This window comes from Cryptomeria japonica, chromosome 6 (genome assembly GCF_030272615.1).
Source record: "Cryptomeria japonica chromosome 6, Sugi_1.0, whole genome shotgun sequence".
NCBI classification, from domain to species: domain Eukaryota; kingdom Viridiplantae; phylum Streptophyta; class Pinopsida; order Cupressales; family Cupressaceae; genus Cryptomeria; species Cryptomeria japonica.
The window spans coordinates 407,277,360-407,296,843 of record NC_081410.1 but is presented as its reverse complement, the minus strand read 5'-3'; the positions used below and the strand labels follow the sequence as shown (position 1 = coordinate 407,296,843).

Here is a 19,484-nt window from a genome sequence, read left to right as displayed (position 1 = left end):
GCAAACGATTAACTATAAAACTTTGAATAAGGTCTCAAAAAATAACATAATATCCTTTGGTCTTAGAATTCACGGTGAAAATGTAATCCCCTATGTTCAAACCATTTATAGCATTGGCAAAGCTAGACTCTAACCACTCATTTGAAATGAACATTCATTTCAAAATAATCTTCTAGCCACAAAGAGTGCAATGCAAGAAAGTGAGTGGCAAATCTCATTAACCATGGACAAAGTTCCTTTTCATTTGTGAAGGTGTGCATCATATGCAACACCCTTGTGTGGTTGTAGATGGATTCATGATGGGCTTGGCCTTGTCCAATACAGATTTAATACATTGAATTTCTCCAGTACCTGCTAGTGTTAAATAAAGATTTTGAATTGTGCATGGACTCCAAAACAAAGTGGGATACTTATCTAGTAGTGGTCTCCCAAGTCCCAACAACAACACAAGTATCGACATTATTTGTAATAAATTACACATCGCCTCACTTCAACTACCACCACATTAACTAGATTTAATAATGTTTGTAGTGATTTGACTCTATTTGATGCATACACCTATTTTAGAAACACTGTGCCAATCTTTGATGCAACAAGGGAATTAATGAGAGTATGGTTCATCTCATTTGTCTATTGGTTTGACACTGTCATGCAACCTATGTTAGCCCACTCCTTATGATGATCTGCAAGGGCATCACTCAATCTGCAATTGCATCTGTCAACGTTCTCATCCTCAATGTCTCATAGGAGGTGGCTTTGAACCCAAGACTCCCAACTGTAGTGGCATTCACTGTGGATTGGTAGCATGGAAACTTGACGATTTGGAATGACAAGCTAGAATAGAAAGGAAATTATCAATAGCCTTTTTTTCTCTCTCATGCACATTCTTCTACCCTGTGAAAATTGGGCATTCGCTATTCAGTAAAATTTCTTCTTTTGAAGAACATAGGTCTAAATGAAAGTTGTTTAAAATTCTAGGGTAAAAAAGGGTATTTCAAAATAAAAATGTTACAAACAAGTCCAATCATTGTGCATAAATTTAGGAAATTTGGCAGCAAAAATATGCATCTATACTAAGAGTTCTGTTGTTATTGTTGTTCCAGGCGGTTTTGGAAAAGCAGAGCTATATCCTCATTGGAAGAACAGATGTGGAGAACTTGATGAAACATGAGCCTGCTAGTGCATTGTTGGAAATTTCAAATAGTGAGAAATTGTCTGCTTATACAGGCAAAGATACAGAAGGTCTAGAAGTAGAGTTGGAGATGGATAATCTGCTGCTAAGCTTTTGCCCAATCAAACAGGTAAGGTTTTTCTTCTTACAACTCCATTCATTTCTCTCTCTCTCTCTCTCTCTCTCTCTCTCTCTCTCTCTCTCTCTTTGGTGTATGTGTTGGAGGCAAGTAAAAAGAAACTACACAACCAAAAACATATATGCAAAATGATTTGTATCATGCAAGGACAATTCAGATATCTTGTAATTTTTCCATCCATCTCATGCAAAGATATTTCTGGATTGATACATTGAATCAGACTTTAGTTAACAGTAACTTTTCGTTCAGGATTGAAATATTAACATTAACTGTAACGGGCAGGAGAATCTTATCAGGGATGATCACAAGCTTGTTTTATTAGCTGCGCTCAGTGATTCTTTGGAGTATGTTGCAGATTCCATTGAGAAGTAAGTAGAAATGTATTTTCTCTAAAGTTAATACCATTGTTATTGTGACGTGGACATACACATCATTTTATAGCATTTAAGTTGTGCAACCTTGATTTCAGAGATTATGTTGTGAAGGAGCAGATAATTGTTTTTGTTTTTTAGCAAGAGATATATTTCAAATTGAAAAAAATCTATTCTCTTCTCATGCTGAAGCTTTTATGTTTTAGGCATGTAGTTATGTTATTTTTAACAATTCTAATGAGAGGAAACATTCCTAGACTTTCTGACTAGTGGATTCTGTAGAAGTCGTTAATTGCCAAGTTCTAACCCTTTTGTAACTTTAAATAATTTTATGCTTTTTATGCCCATTTTCTTAGATATGCTAACCAAAATATATCCAAGCATCAGCAGGCATATCTAAAGTTTTTTCATGTACCCATTTCCACTTTAGTGATGTTCAAAATATTAAACTGTTAGAGATCATAAGTGGTAGGCTGGGTAATAGTAAACAAGAGAACTAGTTGATTGTGGACTCATAGAGAGTATGCACTATTATAGCACTATTTTTAACATTTTTGTGTATGTGTTTTATTCTTGAACTGATGGGAACTGTCAGAATCAGAGAAAGTAAAATAACTGAGAAGTATTCTCAAGGATGTCAACATGGATACAATTTTGTGTGTTTTTGGAGGCCTATTTAAACTTAAACTACTAATTTTTATAGTAAACAAGGGAACAAATGGATTCTGGACTCATACAGAGAATGCACTATTCTTAATATATATGTGTATATGCTTTATCCTTGAACTGATGGGAACCGTCAGCACCAGAGAAAGTTAAATAACTGAGGAGTATTATGGAGGATGTCAACAGGGATAGAATTTTGTGTTTCTGGAGCCTATGTAAAAGTTAAACTACTGATTTTTATTTTGTGCAGCCTTATCTTGCAGTCTGGTAATACTGCTATTTATATACGACCAGGGTACCCCAAAGGATTATTAAAATCATATTATATTTATTCTATAATGGTCATCTTAAGTTCTGTTTAGGGTCTCTATTTTTAGAGTCAGTTGTAACTGTTGTTAACGGTTAGTTTCTATTTGAAACATTGTCATGTAATCTCTATTTAAGGAGCCTTCTAGCAGAATACATTTGTTAGAGATGAGGATGTTGGCCCAGATGTTTGCATGTGAGACCTACTTTGGATTTCATTAATTTCATTATATGTTTTTCTCTGTACCTTTTGGCACTCTCGGAGCTGTTGTTATCTGTTGTACTTTTGAATCCAATGACTTACAATTGTCATCTATGGACATCAATATTGATATAATTTCTTTCTTTCTGAACTTTGAATTGTAAATTTGTAAGCATCATTTTTTTTAAAGATTTGGTCCTAAATAGACATCAATATTGATTTAATTTCTTTCTTTCCAAAATTATTGTTATATTTATCCCTTGCAAATATTCCCTTCACTCTACGTGAAATAAAGATAGGTTTCAGGTCCTCCAAATCAACTCAGTTCGAAAAAGGGGACATTATAGTCTGCCCTTCTTGATATTGTTTGTGTTCAAGCAATTGCAACTTGGACTGCTCAAGAAGCTCTGCATCCTCCCAAGTGGCATCCTCAATAGAAAGATCCTTCCATCATACTAGATACTCTGTAATTGTCTTGTTTCTCAATTTCTTTTCTTTGACATCCAAGATAGTCTCAATACCAATATAAGTTTTCCTTCGTCGTTCAAAGGAGGCAACTCAATAGGACTAATATGCTACCCCAATACCCTTTTGAGTCATGATACATGAAATACAATGTGCATCCTACTATGCTCCAATAACTCAAGCTCATATGCCACGTCACTAATTCTCTTGTATGGCCCATAGAGACGAGGCTTGAGATTTTTAGCTCCACTCTTCTTGATAGAAGATTGTTTGTATGGCTGTAGTCTTGAGAAAACCATGTCACCTACCTCAAAACTCTTATCTGTACAATGTTGACCTGTATATAATTTTTCCAAGTATTGGGCTCTTGCTACTCTATTATCAGCAATAACCAAATCCATAAAGAAAGGGCATCATAGCCATACAATGCTCTGAAAGGTAACATACCAATTGACAGTTAACCTAGTGTTGTGTTGTAGCAATGCTCTCTCATGTAAAGACATTTAACCTAAGTTGTTTGTTGTCTTTCTACATAATTTCTCAAGTGTCCATTAATCCATTTATTGAGAATTTTTGTTTTCTCGCCTGTTTGAGGATGATATATAGTACTTGGAGCCAATTTAGTACCTATCAAATGAAAGAGCTCTTGCCAAAACAAACTGAGAAATTGACTATCTCTATCATTTTTCAATACCTTATTTTGCTGACAAGTAATGCAGCCGTTGATGTATTGGAGGACTTATTCTGTAATGTCCCCACTTCTCTAGTTGCTATCCAGATGTGTAAATTCACCTGTCACCCATCTCCACAGGGGAACTTCAGTGTATGGAAGATGATTGGTTAGCCAAAGGGGACCAATACTTAGTCATTTTCTTGCTTTGGTGGACTTAATAATATAACTTTATAATATAAAGTTATAAACTCACTTTTTCTAAAAAGAGAAAACGTTAACTTAAAAGATGTTTTAATAAGACTTTATGTTTTACCCCTTGGCACATCTTCCTAGGTGAAAAAGTTATTTTAAAAAGTAGCCAAATTTAATGAAAAGATGACCCTCATACCCATCGAACTTTTGGAGGGAGAAGAGATTCCTTTGGAATCTTCAAAAGATGCCAAGCAAGGGTTCGATTTAGGGTTGGAGCATAAAGGTGCTTTTGGAGATCATTTGGAGACATGTTATTTGGTGATTATTTTTCATTCTTCTCTGCAATATTCTGCCATAGCAGGTACAACAGTGTGGAGGCCCAGATTGAGGACAAAAACCCTTGATTCAGGCAGGTTGGATGATACCCCAGCCAATGTTCCTTCTTCAGCACTCAGGAAAGATCTCATTCCAGGCCATTTAAGGGTCGAATTGTGCAGATTTCTGTATCAGATTGTAAGGTCATCAGGGATAATCAGATCTGAGCATTTAGGTTGGCCCTTTCTGCACGTTATTGCTTGTTTATGCCAGCCGTACCATCCCATTCAGCCTGTGGGATGCAAATAAATAAATAAAGGGGAATAAGCAGCAACTTTTGGTAGGAAAATCATTGTTGGGAGATCACTAGGGCAGTCCAATGATCTTTATAGTGAATTCAGTACACATCTGGATGATATCAGAAAATTAGAGGGGAAAATAGGATCAATTTGGTGATCTCTCCTGGCAAGATTTCAGAATAAGCTTCAAAATTCCTAGCTATCCATTCAATTGTTTTTGATAATTATCGTTTTGAAGAATAAAACCCTTTGGAGCTGTTGGAACACATTGGAAACTCCTGTAGCTGCATTTTCATTCAATAAAGTCAATAAAGAAGCCCTCCAGGCAAGGTGTTGGACCCCTGGTAGGCCAATTTGGCATGTTAGTGTTGAAATTCATTAATTCTTTGCAGTTATTAGTTGCTGTTAATAAATCAGACATTCTGAAATTTAGTTTCAGTAGTTGTAATTTGTTCCTGCCTTGAATTCCAAAATTGCATTATTCATTCTATCATCCAAAAACCCCAAAACGCATTAAAACTCAAAACTTCCTCAAAAAATCCAAGCTACATTACGCTGGTCAAAGATTGAATTTGAAACAAAACAAATCAGAATTGGTACATCTCCTAGTCAGTATCTTTCATATTCCTGGACTCCTCTCCAAAAGAATCTATTCCTAACCTACCCATAAGTCTTGAATTACCCTAGGTGACCAGCCAAGGGTGTATCATGGGTAGTTCACAAGACTTTTCTCTCAATTTTTGATACAAGGACTAAATAGATCCTATCCTTGTAGAGGATGAGATCATCCACTACCTTATAACTGTCATATTGAATTTTACCTTCAAGGATCTCACTAATGAAGTTTTTTGCATACTTTGCTATTATCAATTCTTTCCAATCAATAGTAATCTCAGACATAGAACATACATAAGGCGTTCTAGATAAGGCATTGACTACCACATTATTTTGTGTCTCACATATTCTATTTTAAAATCATAAGCTTAACACTTAACCTATTTTGTTGCTTGTCATTTAAGTTTTTCTTGTTGAGAAAAACCTTAAACTATTGTAATCAATCTTGACCACAAATCTACCACATACTAAGTGTCAAAATTTGGCTAAGGCATGTATGATAGTGTTGTGACGTTTTCACACATCGCCCCATTGCAAATGGGGACCCATGTTTTTTTTGCTTTTTAGGGTTTGTTCTTTAGGTTTTTTAGGGTTTTGTTAGCTAGCCTTTGCATTTTGAACGTCACCCAGGGGATCACATGGATAAGTAAGTCCGGCTTGAGTGAAGTCCTGATCCTGAAATTTGGCTAAGTCTAGAATGTCCTGATCCTGAATTTGACTAAGTCTGGAAACTGAAAAAACCTCCAAAAACTAGATTTTGCAATATAACTCCTGGAGGTCTGAAACCACTCTCAAACATCCTGAAAGTATATATGGAATATAACTTAAAGTACAAGGAAATGTCACTTATACTTAAATGTTATATTCCATAAAAATTATCCTGATAGAGAGTGCGAAAAGTCAAATTTTGCTCGTGTCCTTCTCCAAGGGTCCAGAGCGAAAAGCGCTCCTGTCCCTCTCCAAGGGACCAAGGCGAATCGCTCGTGTCCCTCACCAAGGGACCAGAGCGAAAATGCTTAGTTGAGCCATTCCTGACCTTGTTTGGACGAATCGAGACATCAAAGGCATGGTGAAGGACGAAATGAGCATGATGGAGCATCCAGACTTGATCAAAAACAATGAAATGATGAAGTTTTTGCCTAGAGGGTCAAATTCGCTCCTGTCCCTCACTGAAGGACCAGAGCGAAATTCTTCATAAGGTACGATCTGGGCAAAGACCAAGCAAGTTTTATGTTTGAAGGCAAGAAAGGAGGCGAGATGAACGCGTTTAAGACAAATTGAAGATTATGAAACGCCAACAAGGGACCAAAATGTCCTAGTTCGCTCCTGTCCCTCAGGAAGGGACCAGAGCGATTTTTGTTTTAGATGATTTTCTTGCCAAGTTACAATGAATTCCAAGGCATGAATGAATGAAATGAAGTATGGCGAGACCATTGAAGATAAATTTTGAAGGTGATAAAGTAAAATGAAGCCCACAAGAGCAAAATCGCTCCTGTCCCTCTCCAAGGGACCAGGGCGATATGATGATTATATTGCCTCTTCTTCAAATTCAAATCACTCCAAGGCGAAGAACAAGGTGCCAAGGACGTTTCGAAGCATTTCCATCAAGCACAAAGTTACAAGGATCGCCACATTGAGGGATTTGCTCTAAAATATCCTAATTCGCCCCTGTCCCTTGGGAAGGGACCAGAGCGAAAATTGCATAAAGGCATAGATTTCGAAAGTTAAACAAGCATCAAGCCACCAAGAGGAATCAAGGGACGTCATTTCACGCATTGAGGGTAATGGCAAGTTGAAGAACGCAAGAACAAACTCAAAACCTTGAGGATCGCTCCTGTCCCTCTCCAAGGGACCAGAGCGATGTTTATTATATTGGCCAATTCATGCAAAAATCACGTGAGGTCAAGGTTTTCCAAGGTCGCAAGAGGTCCAAGGCGTGATTAGAAGGTGATATACAAAGACTTCAAACGTTAAATGATCATCAAATTGACACAAAGGCTATATCGCTCCTGTCCCTCTCCAAGGGACCAGGGCGATAATGGTCCAAAGGCATTTTGTTCACACAAGCAAGTCAATCAAACTCGAAGGATCCAGCGAACATGCCAAATTCAACGTAAGGATGGAGACTTTGGATGTTGAAATTGCAAGAATCAAGACCCAGTTGATGGATCGCTCCTGTCCCTCAGTCAGGGACCAGGGCAATGAGGTTTGTTTATTTCATTTTCAAATTTTGGCGCTAAACGTACATTTTTGGATTTATTTTGAATGCTAAAATCGATAATTTTGAAAATTTAATTAAAAATTGGCATTTAAATATTGCACTTGATATTAATTAATTGTTTTTGCCTTCTAAAAAATCGAAATTGTTAAATTAAAAAACGTTGGCAAATAATAATTAATTATTTTAATTAAAATTGAATGGAGCGCTTGGTATTTTAAAGGTTGGCTTTGTTATTTGTTTTAAAATCGTTCAAATTGCCTTATTAATTACCAAGTCGGCCTTAATGAATTGATGGTGTAAGCGCTTATATAAGGAGGGTGAAAGATTTCATTTTTACATCACCATTTTATCATTCAAATGCGATTAAAAGGAGAAGTGCGAAGTTGTATTCAAAGGAGCGAATTTTGTTTCAAAGCAAGGTGGTGCGAACTTAAAGTTTTCATTTGAGCGAATTTGCCAAGGCTTGAAGATCACGTCAAAAACTTGAAAGGTGGCGAAATTGCTATTTTGAAGGGAGATCACGTTGAAAGCCATCTAATATCAATTTTGCCTAGGCGAATTCCTTTATTTTTAGAGTTAAGCTCTCAAGTAAGGTATGGCAAGATCTCTTGTTTTAATTTCGAATTTTGATCATCATGGCCTTAATTTTGAATTTTGAGAATTTGTTTTCCCTTAGCTCAGTCGTTTTTAGGAAATGATTAATAAAGGACTTATCATTAAGTTTCCTAAAATTTGCTCTCTAATTTATGTTATGTATTGCAAAATCATGTTACTAATTTTGAAATGTTGTGTAGGCATCAAATGGAGATCTCTTCAAGGAAAATCAAGCCGGATCAAGGACGGTCTTCGCCGGGACGATCAAGCCAGGACAGGGGCGACCTCTTTCAATCCAGCGTTCCAAGGCGAGGTACATCATCCTGCACATCAAGGACACAGGGAGTTAGAACAAGGGCTCGTTGAAGAAGTAAATAGTTCCAGATGAATTAATTGAAGCAAGCTTCTTAACAACATCAAGTTGAATATCTACCAAGTTACAAGTGTCAAATGAGGTGGCGTCCTAGTCATCATTTCTCCAATCAGTGAGGTCCACCTCAGCATGTCCAGATTCAATGTACTTAACTCATGGAAGGTGGCACAAACTCCGATGTACCTACCCCGACTATCCATTGGTCGATTTTTCTAGAAGGGACGTGTCCAAGCAATACAATTTTATCATTGGTCAAGCATTAAATGTTATGTAATGGTTGTAACAAACCCTAATTAGGGTTTTCATTGTAAAATCTTGGCCATTGATCTTGAATTGATCTAAGCCATCAAATCGTATTGTGGGCACTATATAAGCCCAGGCATTTCATTTGTAAAGGTTAATTAGCAATAAGTTAGAGATAGCATGTAAATAGTTGGAAGAGTTAGAATATAGTTGATAGAATAGTAATTAGAGTAGAATAGGAGGACAAGGCAAGAAATTGTTGCCATTGATTGTAAACAAACTCCATTTTCATTGAAGTAATGGTGAAATATGTCATTTTCTTGCAATTTGCATGGTTTCTTGTTGAGTCTTCAATCTTAGATGGTAGATGATTAGATGAATGGAGGAAATGTGATTGATTAATGGTGGAATTCGTATATCCATACTACTAGCAGTTTGTTGATTGCAGACTTGCCTTGTGTAGTCAACTGGAATCGTTCAGCTTAAGCTCAATTTCAATTTGTTGCCTCTTCATTGATATGCATCAACTTGGATGGTATCTATGCCTGCGGTGATGATTTGAACATCATAAAGCTCCCTTAAGAAGATCGCACTAGTCTTGTGTAGATGTTCCATTGATGTCAAAACAAGATCTAGTTGGAGTTTCATCAAAAATCAAATCATTGCTCCTACATTCTTAGTATTAGGATTAGATCCTCTCTTCGCCCTTATCCTTTTTCATTTTTTTTTCAAATCTAAGTTAGTAAGAGCCTGTGTTCCAGCAAAGCAGATCGGAAGTTCAATCATCACATGTAAGTCCCCTTGTGATTCCAGCAAATCACATCATACCACTGGAGCTTGTCCACACGTAGAGACCCTACTAAAAGAACCTTGGAGTCTACCTAACTGATCCTTTTTGCAGATCTTCAGCAGTTAGAGACTATTTTCTCAAGAGAGGATAAGATGCCTATTGGTATTTTATTCTGTGTATGATTGTGTACAAAAATACACGTCAACAGATAGCCAACATCTCTTTGTCATAAATGGAAAATTGGTGTTCCATATCCATTAATTTGACTCTCAAAAGCAATGGGATGCCCCTTTTTCATTAAAGAAGCCCCTATTTCTTCCCCTAATGCATCACATTCAAGTACAAATGGAATAGTGAAATTTGTGGCGGAAAGTACTGGGCAATAACTCATTACTATTTTTGAGTTTTTTAAATGTGTCTTCATCTGTTTCAAACCATCTGAATGCACCTTGATTTGTTAATTCTATCAATGGAGCAACAAGTTGTGAAATCCTTTCATGAACCTCCTATAATAACTGCAAAGTCCCAAGAAACCTCTCAATTGTGTCAAGAGGTGGGTGGTGGCCAATATATTATTGCCTAAATCTTCTCTTGATCCACCTGTAGTCCCTATGCATTGATGATATGTCCCAAGTATAGAATTTCAGTCATACCAAACTCACACTTGGACTCTTTTGCAAAAAGAGTTTACTGCTCAAGAATTCCTAGCACATCCAAGTGTTTAAGGTGCTCTTCCCATGTTTTGCTACACCCCAAAATGCCATCAAAGAACACTAAAACAAACTTCCTTAGTTTCCTTGAAAAATATGATTCACACAAGACTAAAATGTAGTTGGAGCATTGGTTAACCCAAGAAGCATAAGCAAAAATTTGAACCATCCATAGTGGCATCTGAAAGCTATTTTATGTACATCTTCATCCCTCACCTTGACTTGGTGATAATTGGATCTCAAGTCAATTTTTGAATAATAAATTGCTCCATGTAGTTCACCAATTAGCTCATTGTTCTTAGTTATTGGATATCTATTCTAATTGGTCTTCTTATTCAGCGCATGGTAGTCTATACACATTCCGATAGTATTATCTTTCTTTTTCTCTAGTATTGTTGATGAGGCAAAGGGACTAGAACAGGACATATGAATCCCATCTCCCAACAATTCTGTAATGACTTTCTCTATTTCTTGTTTGAAAGCTCTTGAGTGGTGATACAAAGTAACCCATGACATGCTTAGAACCTACCTCAAGCTGTATAATGTGCTCAAATTCTCTATCAGGAGGCAATGTGTGAGCTAAATCACTGAACATCGTACCATGGCTATCCAATATACTCAATATCTAAATAGGATAACATCTCTTACTATCGCGTGTGGATGTATCCTTCACAAAGAATTGAGCCACCCACTCAATTTCTCCCTTTCGAAAGGCCCTCTCCATCCTCTTATCTGAACTCTCTATAGGAGCACCATTGGCCATACCATAGATGGAACAGTCGCAGAGTACTCGGCGAGTTTCAAAAACCCACCGAGTTTTTGAGCTCTTATGACTTTAACTCGCAGCAAAAACTTGCCGAGTAATTGCTGAGTTTTTTGCAAAAACTCAGCAAGTTTCTTTAAAAAACTCGGCCAGACTAAAAAAAGAGGCCCAAACATGTCAAAAAATTATCAATTTTTGTTTTTTTAGGTCAGTTTCATTCTCTTCATCAGAATATACACATGAAATATAACATTTAAGTATAAGTGGCATTTCAATATGTCTTTTTCCTTTCTTATACTTTATAACACCCGACGCCTTTATAAAATAATAAAAGTATTTTTGGCCTCGCAGGGCGCTGCCCCTCGACCCCGACCTGTATCGCGACAGGAAGCGCGCAAGGGGCGATGCCCCTTGACCCCAACTTGGGGGCGCTGCCCCCAAACCTCCGTTGAAAAATATAGGGGAAACTGCGCTGATTGAAGTAGGGAAAATTTAACCTCCGAGTCTAATTAGGCTCCATATAACAACATAATTAGCATTGAAAAAATCTTGGTATTATACATTTTAGAGTTGAAAGTTTGAAACTATGAGTATGAATGATGAAATTTCAAATATTGTGCGTTTGTAGATCTCCACCAAGATCTAGACCTATCTCTCTACCCCTCTTTTTCTCACCCTCAGACCCCGGCGAGGGGTGCTACTTTCAACCTAATTTTAATTTGCAGATGCTTGGTGGCAAAGTTGGGGTGGAAATACCCCAAATCTCAAAAAATTTGCCCTCAGAATCTTATGTCAACCTTGTAGTTCATCCAGTTGTGAGCACAATTAGAGCTTGTTTGAAGCCATCGACACGAAGAAGAGGAGCAAGCTAGCTCAAAAACACCTCAATGACCTTGTCTTTGTGCAATATAATCTTCGATTGCGCGTAAGGAAGGTAGAGGAAGTAGCAGGTGGTCCACTTGACTTGGATGATATAGATCCTTACAGTGATTGGACATCACAGGAGCAGCCTCCATTGTTTTCTGAGGATGACAACACTGATTTGGAGAGGCAAGCTATGGAGGAGGGGGGTGGATTTGGTTTCACACTGGATGACATTGAGGAGGAAGAGGATGAGGATGAGGAGTCATTGCCAGTGCCACAAGCAGGTGGAGACATAGCTTCATCCAGGATGGAGGATGAGCCAGCCATACCGAGCGAGGAGGCACAGTCACGCCCACTGCAAACTTCTAGGACTAGACCCTCTAGTTTTACCTCTCCTCTAGTTTTAGCTAGAGCTGGGAAGAGGAAGTTGTAATTGTAATTTGTAATGATGTATTTACTTTTGGTTTTACAAAAACTATTTACTATTTTGCTTCCAGCCATCAGCATTCCTCATGAGGATGCGATTTTGTAGACACTTTGCATTTAAATATATCTAGAATCAGTTTGTTTCTTTTGTGTTATCATTTATTGACTCATTGGATGCATCTTCTCATTAAATTTTGCAAAAAAAATGCATTTTTTATTAAAATTAAGCATGTATTTACGTTGCCGAGTTTTTCCCGAGTTTTTTTCTCAGGGGCTTGGCGAGTCGAGCAGAGTCGCAGGTAGTCCAACTATGGGCCATACCACAAAGTCCAATCTTCTTATCATCATGATGGAATTTCAGCTCCATACTTTGAAATTTTGGTATATTTCTCCAAGGGAATGAATCCATTATAGGAGTTATGCAGTTTGCTTCTTTGGTCCATCTTATCTTGAGCATTGGTAGTGTTAAATAGCTCACTACCTATGATGTTTGTTAGCATAACAATCAAAGACCTAACAAACAATTCCTCTCAACTCAAACTATTGCAAAGCTACCCAATGCTAATCCCTAGTTTCAAAGGAGAGTCAAGTACATTTTTCAATGGCTTCATAGAGGGATCATATTTTGCAGAAAAATAAAAAGTTTCATCATTATTATCAAGGATTGTCTGGCTTCATGTATTGGGAATGATTCTTTGGTTCACTTACCTACTTTGGTGGGATTACATTTGGCGCAATTGAGAACTGGTCCTTAGGTTTTATTAGTCCATGATTATTTTCAGGTGTTAACATGACAATTGTTACCTGTAGTTGCAAGGGAATCTAGCTCTACCCTTTGGATGTAGCTATATGTCTCCTGATCTTCTACATTGCCATTCTACAGACATGCATTATATATCTATTTGATACATTTATTTATTGTACTTATTTTAAATATTTTTTCTTTTACTTGAACTGTTTTGGGGGTTCTTGTTTACCGTTTTCGTAGATGTGCCTCAATTCACTAGTCCTAGTTTGGTCACATGTGTTGTCCTCATTTTTGTTTTAAAAAATGAAGGACCATTACATAAAAAATTTGTCAAAAAATGAAAATCTTACTCTATGGCACGCTTCCCGAGGCATAATTTCGCCTAATCCTTGGATTGCCTTAATCCTCAGTCCATCCTCGAACCACGTTTCAAATTTCATCGCATTCTGGGTTCGTTTGCTATGTCTTTCCTTCAATTTCAGGTTTTTTCTCCCTGACTGCAGGTGGGAAATTTTCCTTGAATTGCAAATTTTTATGATTTCCTTTGTTTTGGTCTTTGTAGGGAAATTTTTGGCTAATTACAAGTGCACTTTATTGAAAAAAGAACTTGTAACTTACTTTTTATTTCCCCCTTGATGCTTTTTGGCTTTTTAAGTCATAATAGGGATTTTTTGGATAACTTACAAGTTAATTTTAAATTGCATATTTAAAAGTCACTTGTAATTCTTCTGAAAAACCTCTAATGTCTTTTGCTTGTAATGGGGATTTTATTTTCCTATTACATGTGTTGAGTTATTAAAACTTCTTGTAGGGATTTTATTTTCCCTTTACAAGTTATTTATAACTTGCATATCTCTCTCCAAAACCCGATTTTGCTTAGAAATGGAATAAAGTGACAATTTTAAACTTGCTATTGTGCCCAAAAAACCCGATTTTCTCCATAAAGTGTAAATTGAGGAATTTTAAACTTGCAATTGGATTTCTAAAACCCGATTTTGCCTTGTTGAGAGAAAAGTAACATTTTAAACTTGTAATATGGGAGGAATTAAAACCCGATTTTCACTATTACATGTAAAATGAAACTTCTTGTTCTTTCCCAAAAACCCGACCAGCAATATTGGAGGATTTTGTTTACAATTTCCACCGATTTTTGTGGAGAAATCTTAGGAGGAGGAAGGCGTTTTGGATTCCTTGCTATTTTCATGCATTTTCCAACTCTCTTCATGCCATTTGGAAGACATTATTGCTGGTTTTATGGTGTTTTAACAGCAAAAACGTTTTTGAAAAATGCCACCATTTGCCTCATTCAAGTGCCACGAATCTTGTCTTTCCTAAATCGTTTTGGCTTGTCTTGCCTAGGCATGGAGGTTGGGTGCTTTACTTGACCGATTCTTCATGCTTTTAATGGGCATTTTGATACATATGGCGTTTTTTCAAAAACATGGCTAGGGTTTGAATCTTCTTCTTTTGTCTATAAGAGATTTTTTCTCTTCACAATAGTTATATGTTTTGTTTTGTTCTTGCCTAAAATCGGTTTTGTGAGAAATTTTCCCCTTTGTTCCAAGTTTGCAAAGCAATTTGCAAATTGCATTGTCTTTCCCCATTTTCCCTCTTTACTTGCATTCAGGATTTAAAAATCCAATTGCATGTAAGATGAAAATAATTGATCTTCCTTTATGGTTGTAATATTTTAACCATCTTTTGTTGAAATTCCAAGTTTCAAAGATGAAAAATACCCATTCTTCCAAAATTGGGTTTTTAAAACTTGATTACAAGTAAAAGTTCTTCCCATTTTTCATATGATCAACATGGAAAAGTTCTTCAAAAATCCATTCATAACCATCCGCACTTGTTGTTTTTGGTCATAAGCTTCATTTCCCTCATATCAAGATCCCTATTCCCACCATTTCATCCACTCATTTCACACCTTCATTCATTTTCCCCATTTAAAGTCTACCTGTAGTCAGCCATCCAGAACCTGAAATTGGTTCAAAATGCACTCAAAAAACACTTGTAAATGAGTTTTAAAGGTCCAATTACAAGTGCAAACTTGTAGTTACCCATTACACATATGAAGTTGCATGTTTGTTTTCCACAATTGCAAGTTAATGCTCTTGTTTATCCCACACATGTAATGCAGCTTCCAAAACCTGAAATTCACTTGTGAGCCCATTTTTGCATCAATTTATCTCTTCCCTTCTCAGTCCGGTTTGCACACACGATCTACCAAATCAATGGATTAAGGCATGGGCCTTATTTTGCAAGCAGATTTCAAGAATGGAGGATGATACAAAGAAGAGATACAACAACAATTCATGGTTGAGAGCATAAAATGCTTTCAAGACAAAGATGGTCATGACATGAAAAGAGGAAGGCAACCCTTTCCCTCCTAAAAAGATAGTACTACCCCAAGCAAGAAGACAACAATGCAAGTTCCCGTTTCGATTCAAGATGTCTTTACCAATCCAAAATACTTCAAGTTCTAGCATCTTGAAACGACATGAAGATCATCACAAACAAAGGATGATGCAGTTAGAGTCACGTCTTTAGACACATGAAATAGTTTTAGTTATGCATTTGTAATTTTGTTTTGACAAGTTACATGTAAAAAAAATAATTTTGTAATTGCAAGTTAACTCATTACTTGCACTTTTGTAATTACATGTAAAGCAATTACAAGTTGTGTTCAATTAGGACTGTAGTTGGAATAAGTCATAGTTAGTTATTGAATAAGTCTTGGTGGTTGAGAGAATTTCTCAAGTTAGTTGGGATCCTCCCACCTTTTTCTTATTACTCCTCTTCTATAAATACTTGAGGGGTCTATTGTAATCTTTATCTTTTTGGCAATGCAACAAAATTTTGCCATAAATCAGATTGCGTTCAATAAAAGAGGCAAGTTGTGTTGAGACTTTGTGCCAATTCAAGTTGTTATGTGACAACATTTTCTAGAGTTGATTGTGAGTTTTGTTTTATTGTGAAAGAGGGATTTTGTAATGTCCCTACTAATCAGAGATCATTAACCTACAAAATAGATTGTTAGAATACAACAAACATACATATATAAGTAATCTAAATTGCAATCTAACTTTAAAATACTTAACATAATCACAACTTTTATCTAATAAAAAGGATACGATTGTCATACGAAAGTATGTCCTTATGCGGTCGTGAAGCTCGCCTTCTTGGAACCCATCTTGGTTCCAAGGCCTCCAAGTAGTCGAAGGTGAATTCGACTCCTGTCTTGAATGTAACTTCTTACATCCAAGCCCTCCAGGAAATCGAAGGTTAATTCGACTCCTGTCTTGAATGTAATTTCTTACATCCAAGCCCTCCAAGAAATCGAAGGTTAATTCGACTCTTGTCTTGAATGTAATTTCTTACATCCAAGCCCTCCAGGAAATCGAAGGTTAATTCGATTCGTGTCTTGGGTGTAACCTCTTACACCCAAGCCATCCAAGGAAGACCCTTGTCTATTCCTTGCCTTGGGTGATGCCTCCATCATCCAAGTCCTCAGAGGGGACCGGCCAGATCCATCTCTTCTTGGTTGAGTTTAATCAACCAAGCCATACATATGCATATCAGTTTTCAGTATATACTGCCCTAGAGATTATCATAATTCCTCCTTTAGACTAAGGGAGTTTCCTCCCTATAGCCTCCATCATGTGATAACATTTATAATATATTTTACAATTTATTACTATTTTTCATTCCATAATCCATATTTACATATTCCTAATTTAACATGTATTCAGAAAATATCCATTAACCCAAAATTCACATTTATTTATTAACGTATATTCTTAACTATTCATTGATATGTATTCGTTAACATCTATTAACATATGTATTAATATGTTCATTACTTATATTTATCAATATATGTATTAAAATATTCATTATTAATATTCACTAATATATGCATTAAAATATTCATTATTAATACTCATTAATATATATATTAAAATATTCATTATTAATATTCGTTAATATATATATTAAAATATTTATTAACTATATTCATTTAAATTACAAATTCTATATATATATATAAATCAATTATATTTCCTATAATATAAATGACTAGCACTGCCATTTACCAAAGCATTTATCCTTTATTCTACCTAATGGTTGTGATGACAGACAAATCTGACATGCGTCAGATCTGGTCTGCCACATTATGTGAATGCCTTTATATTAGTATTACTATATTGTGTAGACTTATGTTAATACTACTATTATTAAATTCTGCCTACAACATTATCGGGCTACATATATTAAGCATACCAAATGTCACTGCTGGTTACTTGATAACAGTCCCGATCTGCTCTTATTGGTGCTGCAGTTAATACCCTTTTTCCTTCCCTTCCCTTTTCAATGGGATAGGAAAGCATGCATTAATATACCTTGTATTAGACACGAAAGGCTATGTTCCTAGTCGATATGTCTATTCTTCACTACCTATCTCTTCTAGAGATTGCATCTCTTCACAAGAGTTTGTCCCTCTTTGTAACTAGTATGCAATAGTCTTTAATTGATGATGGTTAAGGGGTCTTAATCGTATTTCTCTATTGGATTAATACATCTTATTGATTGCATTCCTTAGCCTTTGTGATGACTAATCCCAATTCAAAATCGATGATAATTATGTTATCATCTCATTCCTTAATTGATATTAAACTCATACGCGATGACCATCGTGTGGGCAGATAATGACTGTAAATGATAATCGGTTTCTAATGATTAGCCATTTGACTAATACATTATTGTCATCTCATGATTAGTTTTGTATCTATAAAGTATTTGTCTTCAGGTATCAATGATGGACTGAATTAGTCGACTTCTTCCTGAAAGACAATTCACACTAAGTCGTTCATTACCTTTCATAACATGCTGATTATGTACTTTATCTTTCGTTCTTTAATATCGATGGTCCTTCAAAAGTCGATCTGCTGTCTTGTCTTTATCTTGAGCGGATATTGACTATGATTGCTGCGATTATAATCTTCCTTCTGGCAGCGACTCCCTTATTCCACTAGGACCCCTTATAATGAATCGTATGATACGTTGTATATAGCTTCATGTAATGGGATCAACTTCTCCATATATTGACTTGCAATGATAATATTAACTTTTTATTGATTTTATAATTTCGTAATGCTTAGTCTTAAGTGATATCTCTATATTGATCATTGTTGGTGATTGTTGATACACTAATGTATGCAAGTCTTGTCCTTTGATATATATATCATAGTCTCTAGCATAATTGTATGTATATATTATATTTAGTCTGTTAACTATAATCTCGAACTCATTTATATTATATTTTATTATTATTTATATTATTATTATTATATGTATATATTTATTTTTATTATTATTATTTTTTCCTCTTTTGTATTTTAATTGTATTATTGTTTATTATTGAATATATAAATTATGTTGATAATATATAATATTTAAATAATGTTTAATTAATGAATTTTAAATAATCATTCATTGGTAATTATTATATTAATTAATAATAATAATTTCTTCATTTAGGGTCTCTCTCTTTCTCTCCGTATATATAACGATCCATGAGGGGACATGACATATTTAAATTCAATCTTGCAGACTTTGAGCTGCTAATTGTATTTAGAGTTATATGTTTGGATTTCAGATTTGGTCTTGCAGACTTTGAGTTGCTTATCATATCTGAAACTAGTGTGGAAAGCTAAAGTTGGAAGATAGCTTGTAGAATTTGTGCTACTTCTATTTTTAAGACTCGTGCATGTAAGGTGAAGTGCATCATGTAGTTAGACTTTGAGCTGCTACATATTGTGCTTAGTTAGCGGAAAATCATCTAAAAAGGTTGATAGGAGAATAGATAGTTGAAGACTTTGAGCTTTCTTTCTGTTTTCCCGTCCCGTGGAAGTGACGGAGGTCTTTGTGCCTTCATGGAAACTTTGCTTCCCTTTATGTTCCAAAAATCCCACAAAAAGGTCTCTTTTTTGTATTTACTGTTTTAAAGTTAACTTGCTATCACTTATCTGTGAAGAGAAAAGGATATTAGCTTTCTTGAAGAAAGAAGAAAGACTGTTGTTTCATCCTATTTAGTTTTAGATTAGATATAGATAGGGGGAGTCTTCCCTTAATTAGGAGAGCTTTACTCACACACTGTGGTTGAAGCCACAATTTTGTATATTTCCCCAGGTGTACAAAATTTTCAACCAACAACATGTAGACAAAAAAAATTTTAAATATCAAATTTTGGTTTGAGGAGCTTGAGGAGGAGTAAAACTCAGCCCTTGGCTCAAGAAATAAGTGGATGCCTTGCAACCAACAAAGATATCCAAAAT

At 35.8% G+C, this 19,484-nt stretch overlaps 1 protein-coding gene across 1 annotated transcript in view; it reads left to right on the top strand.

Moving 5' to 3' along the window:
• The window catches only part of LOC131065853 (exocyst complex component SEC8), a 246,086-nt gene that overhangs the window by 196,928 nt on the left and 29,674 nt on the right, over positions 1-19,484 (top strand). The window contains exons 18-19 of the mRNA XM_058000496.2: positions 1,104-1,301; positions 1,593-1,678. Coding sequence (XP_057856479.2) covers positions 1,104-1,301; positions 1,593-1,678 — 284 coding nt within the window. The remainder of the gene's footprint in view (positions 1-1,103; positions 1,302-1,592; positions 1,679-19,484) is intronic.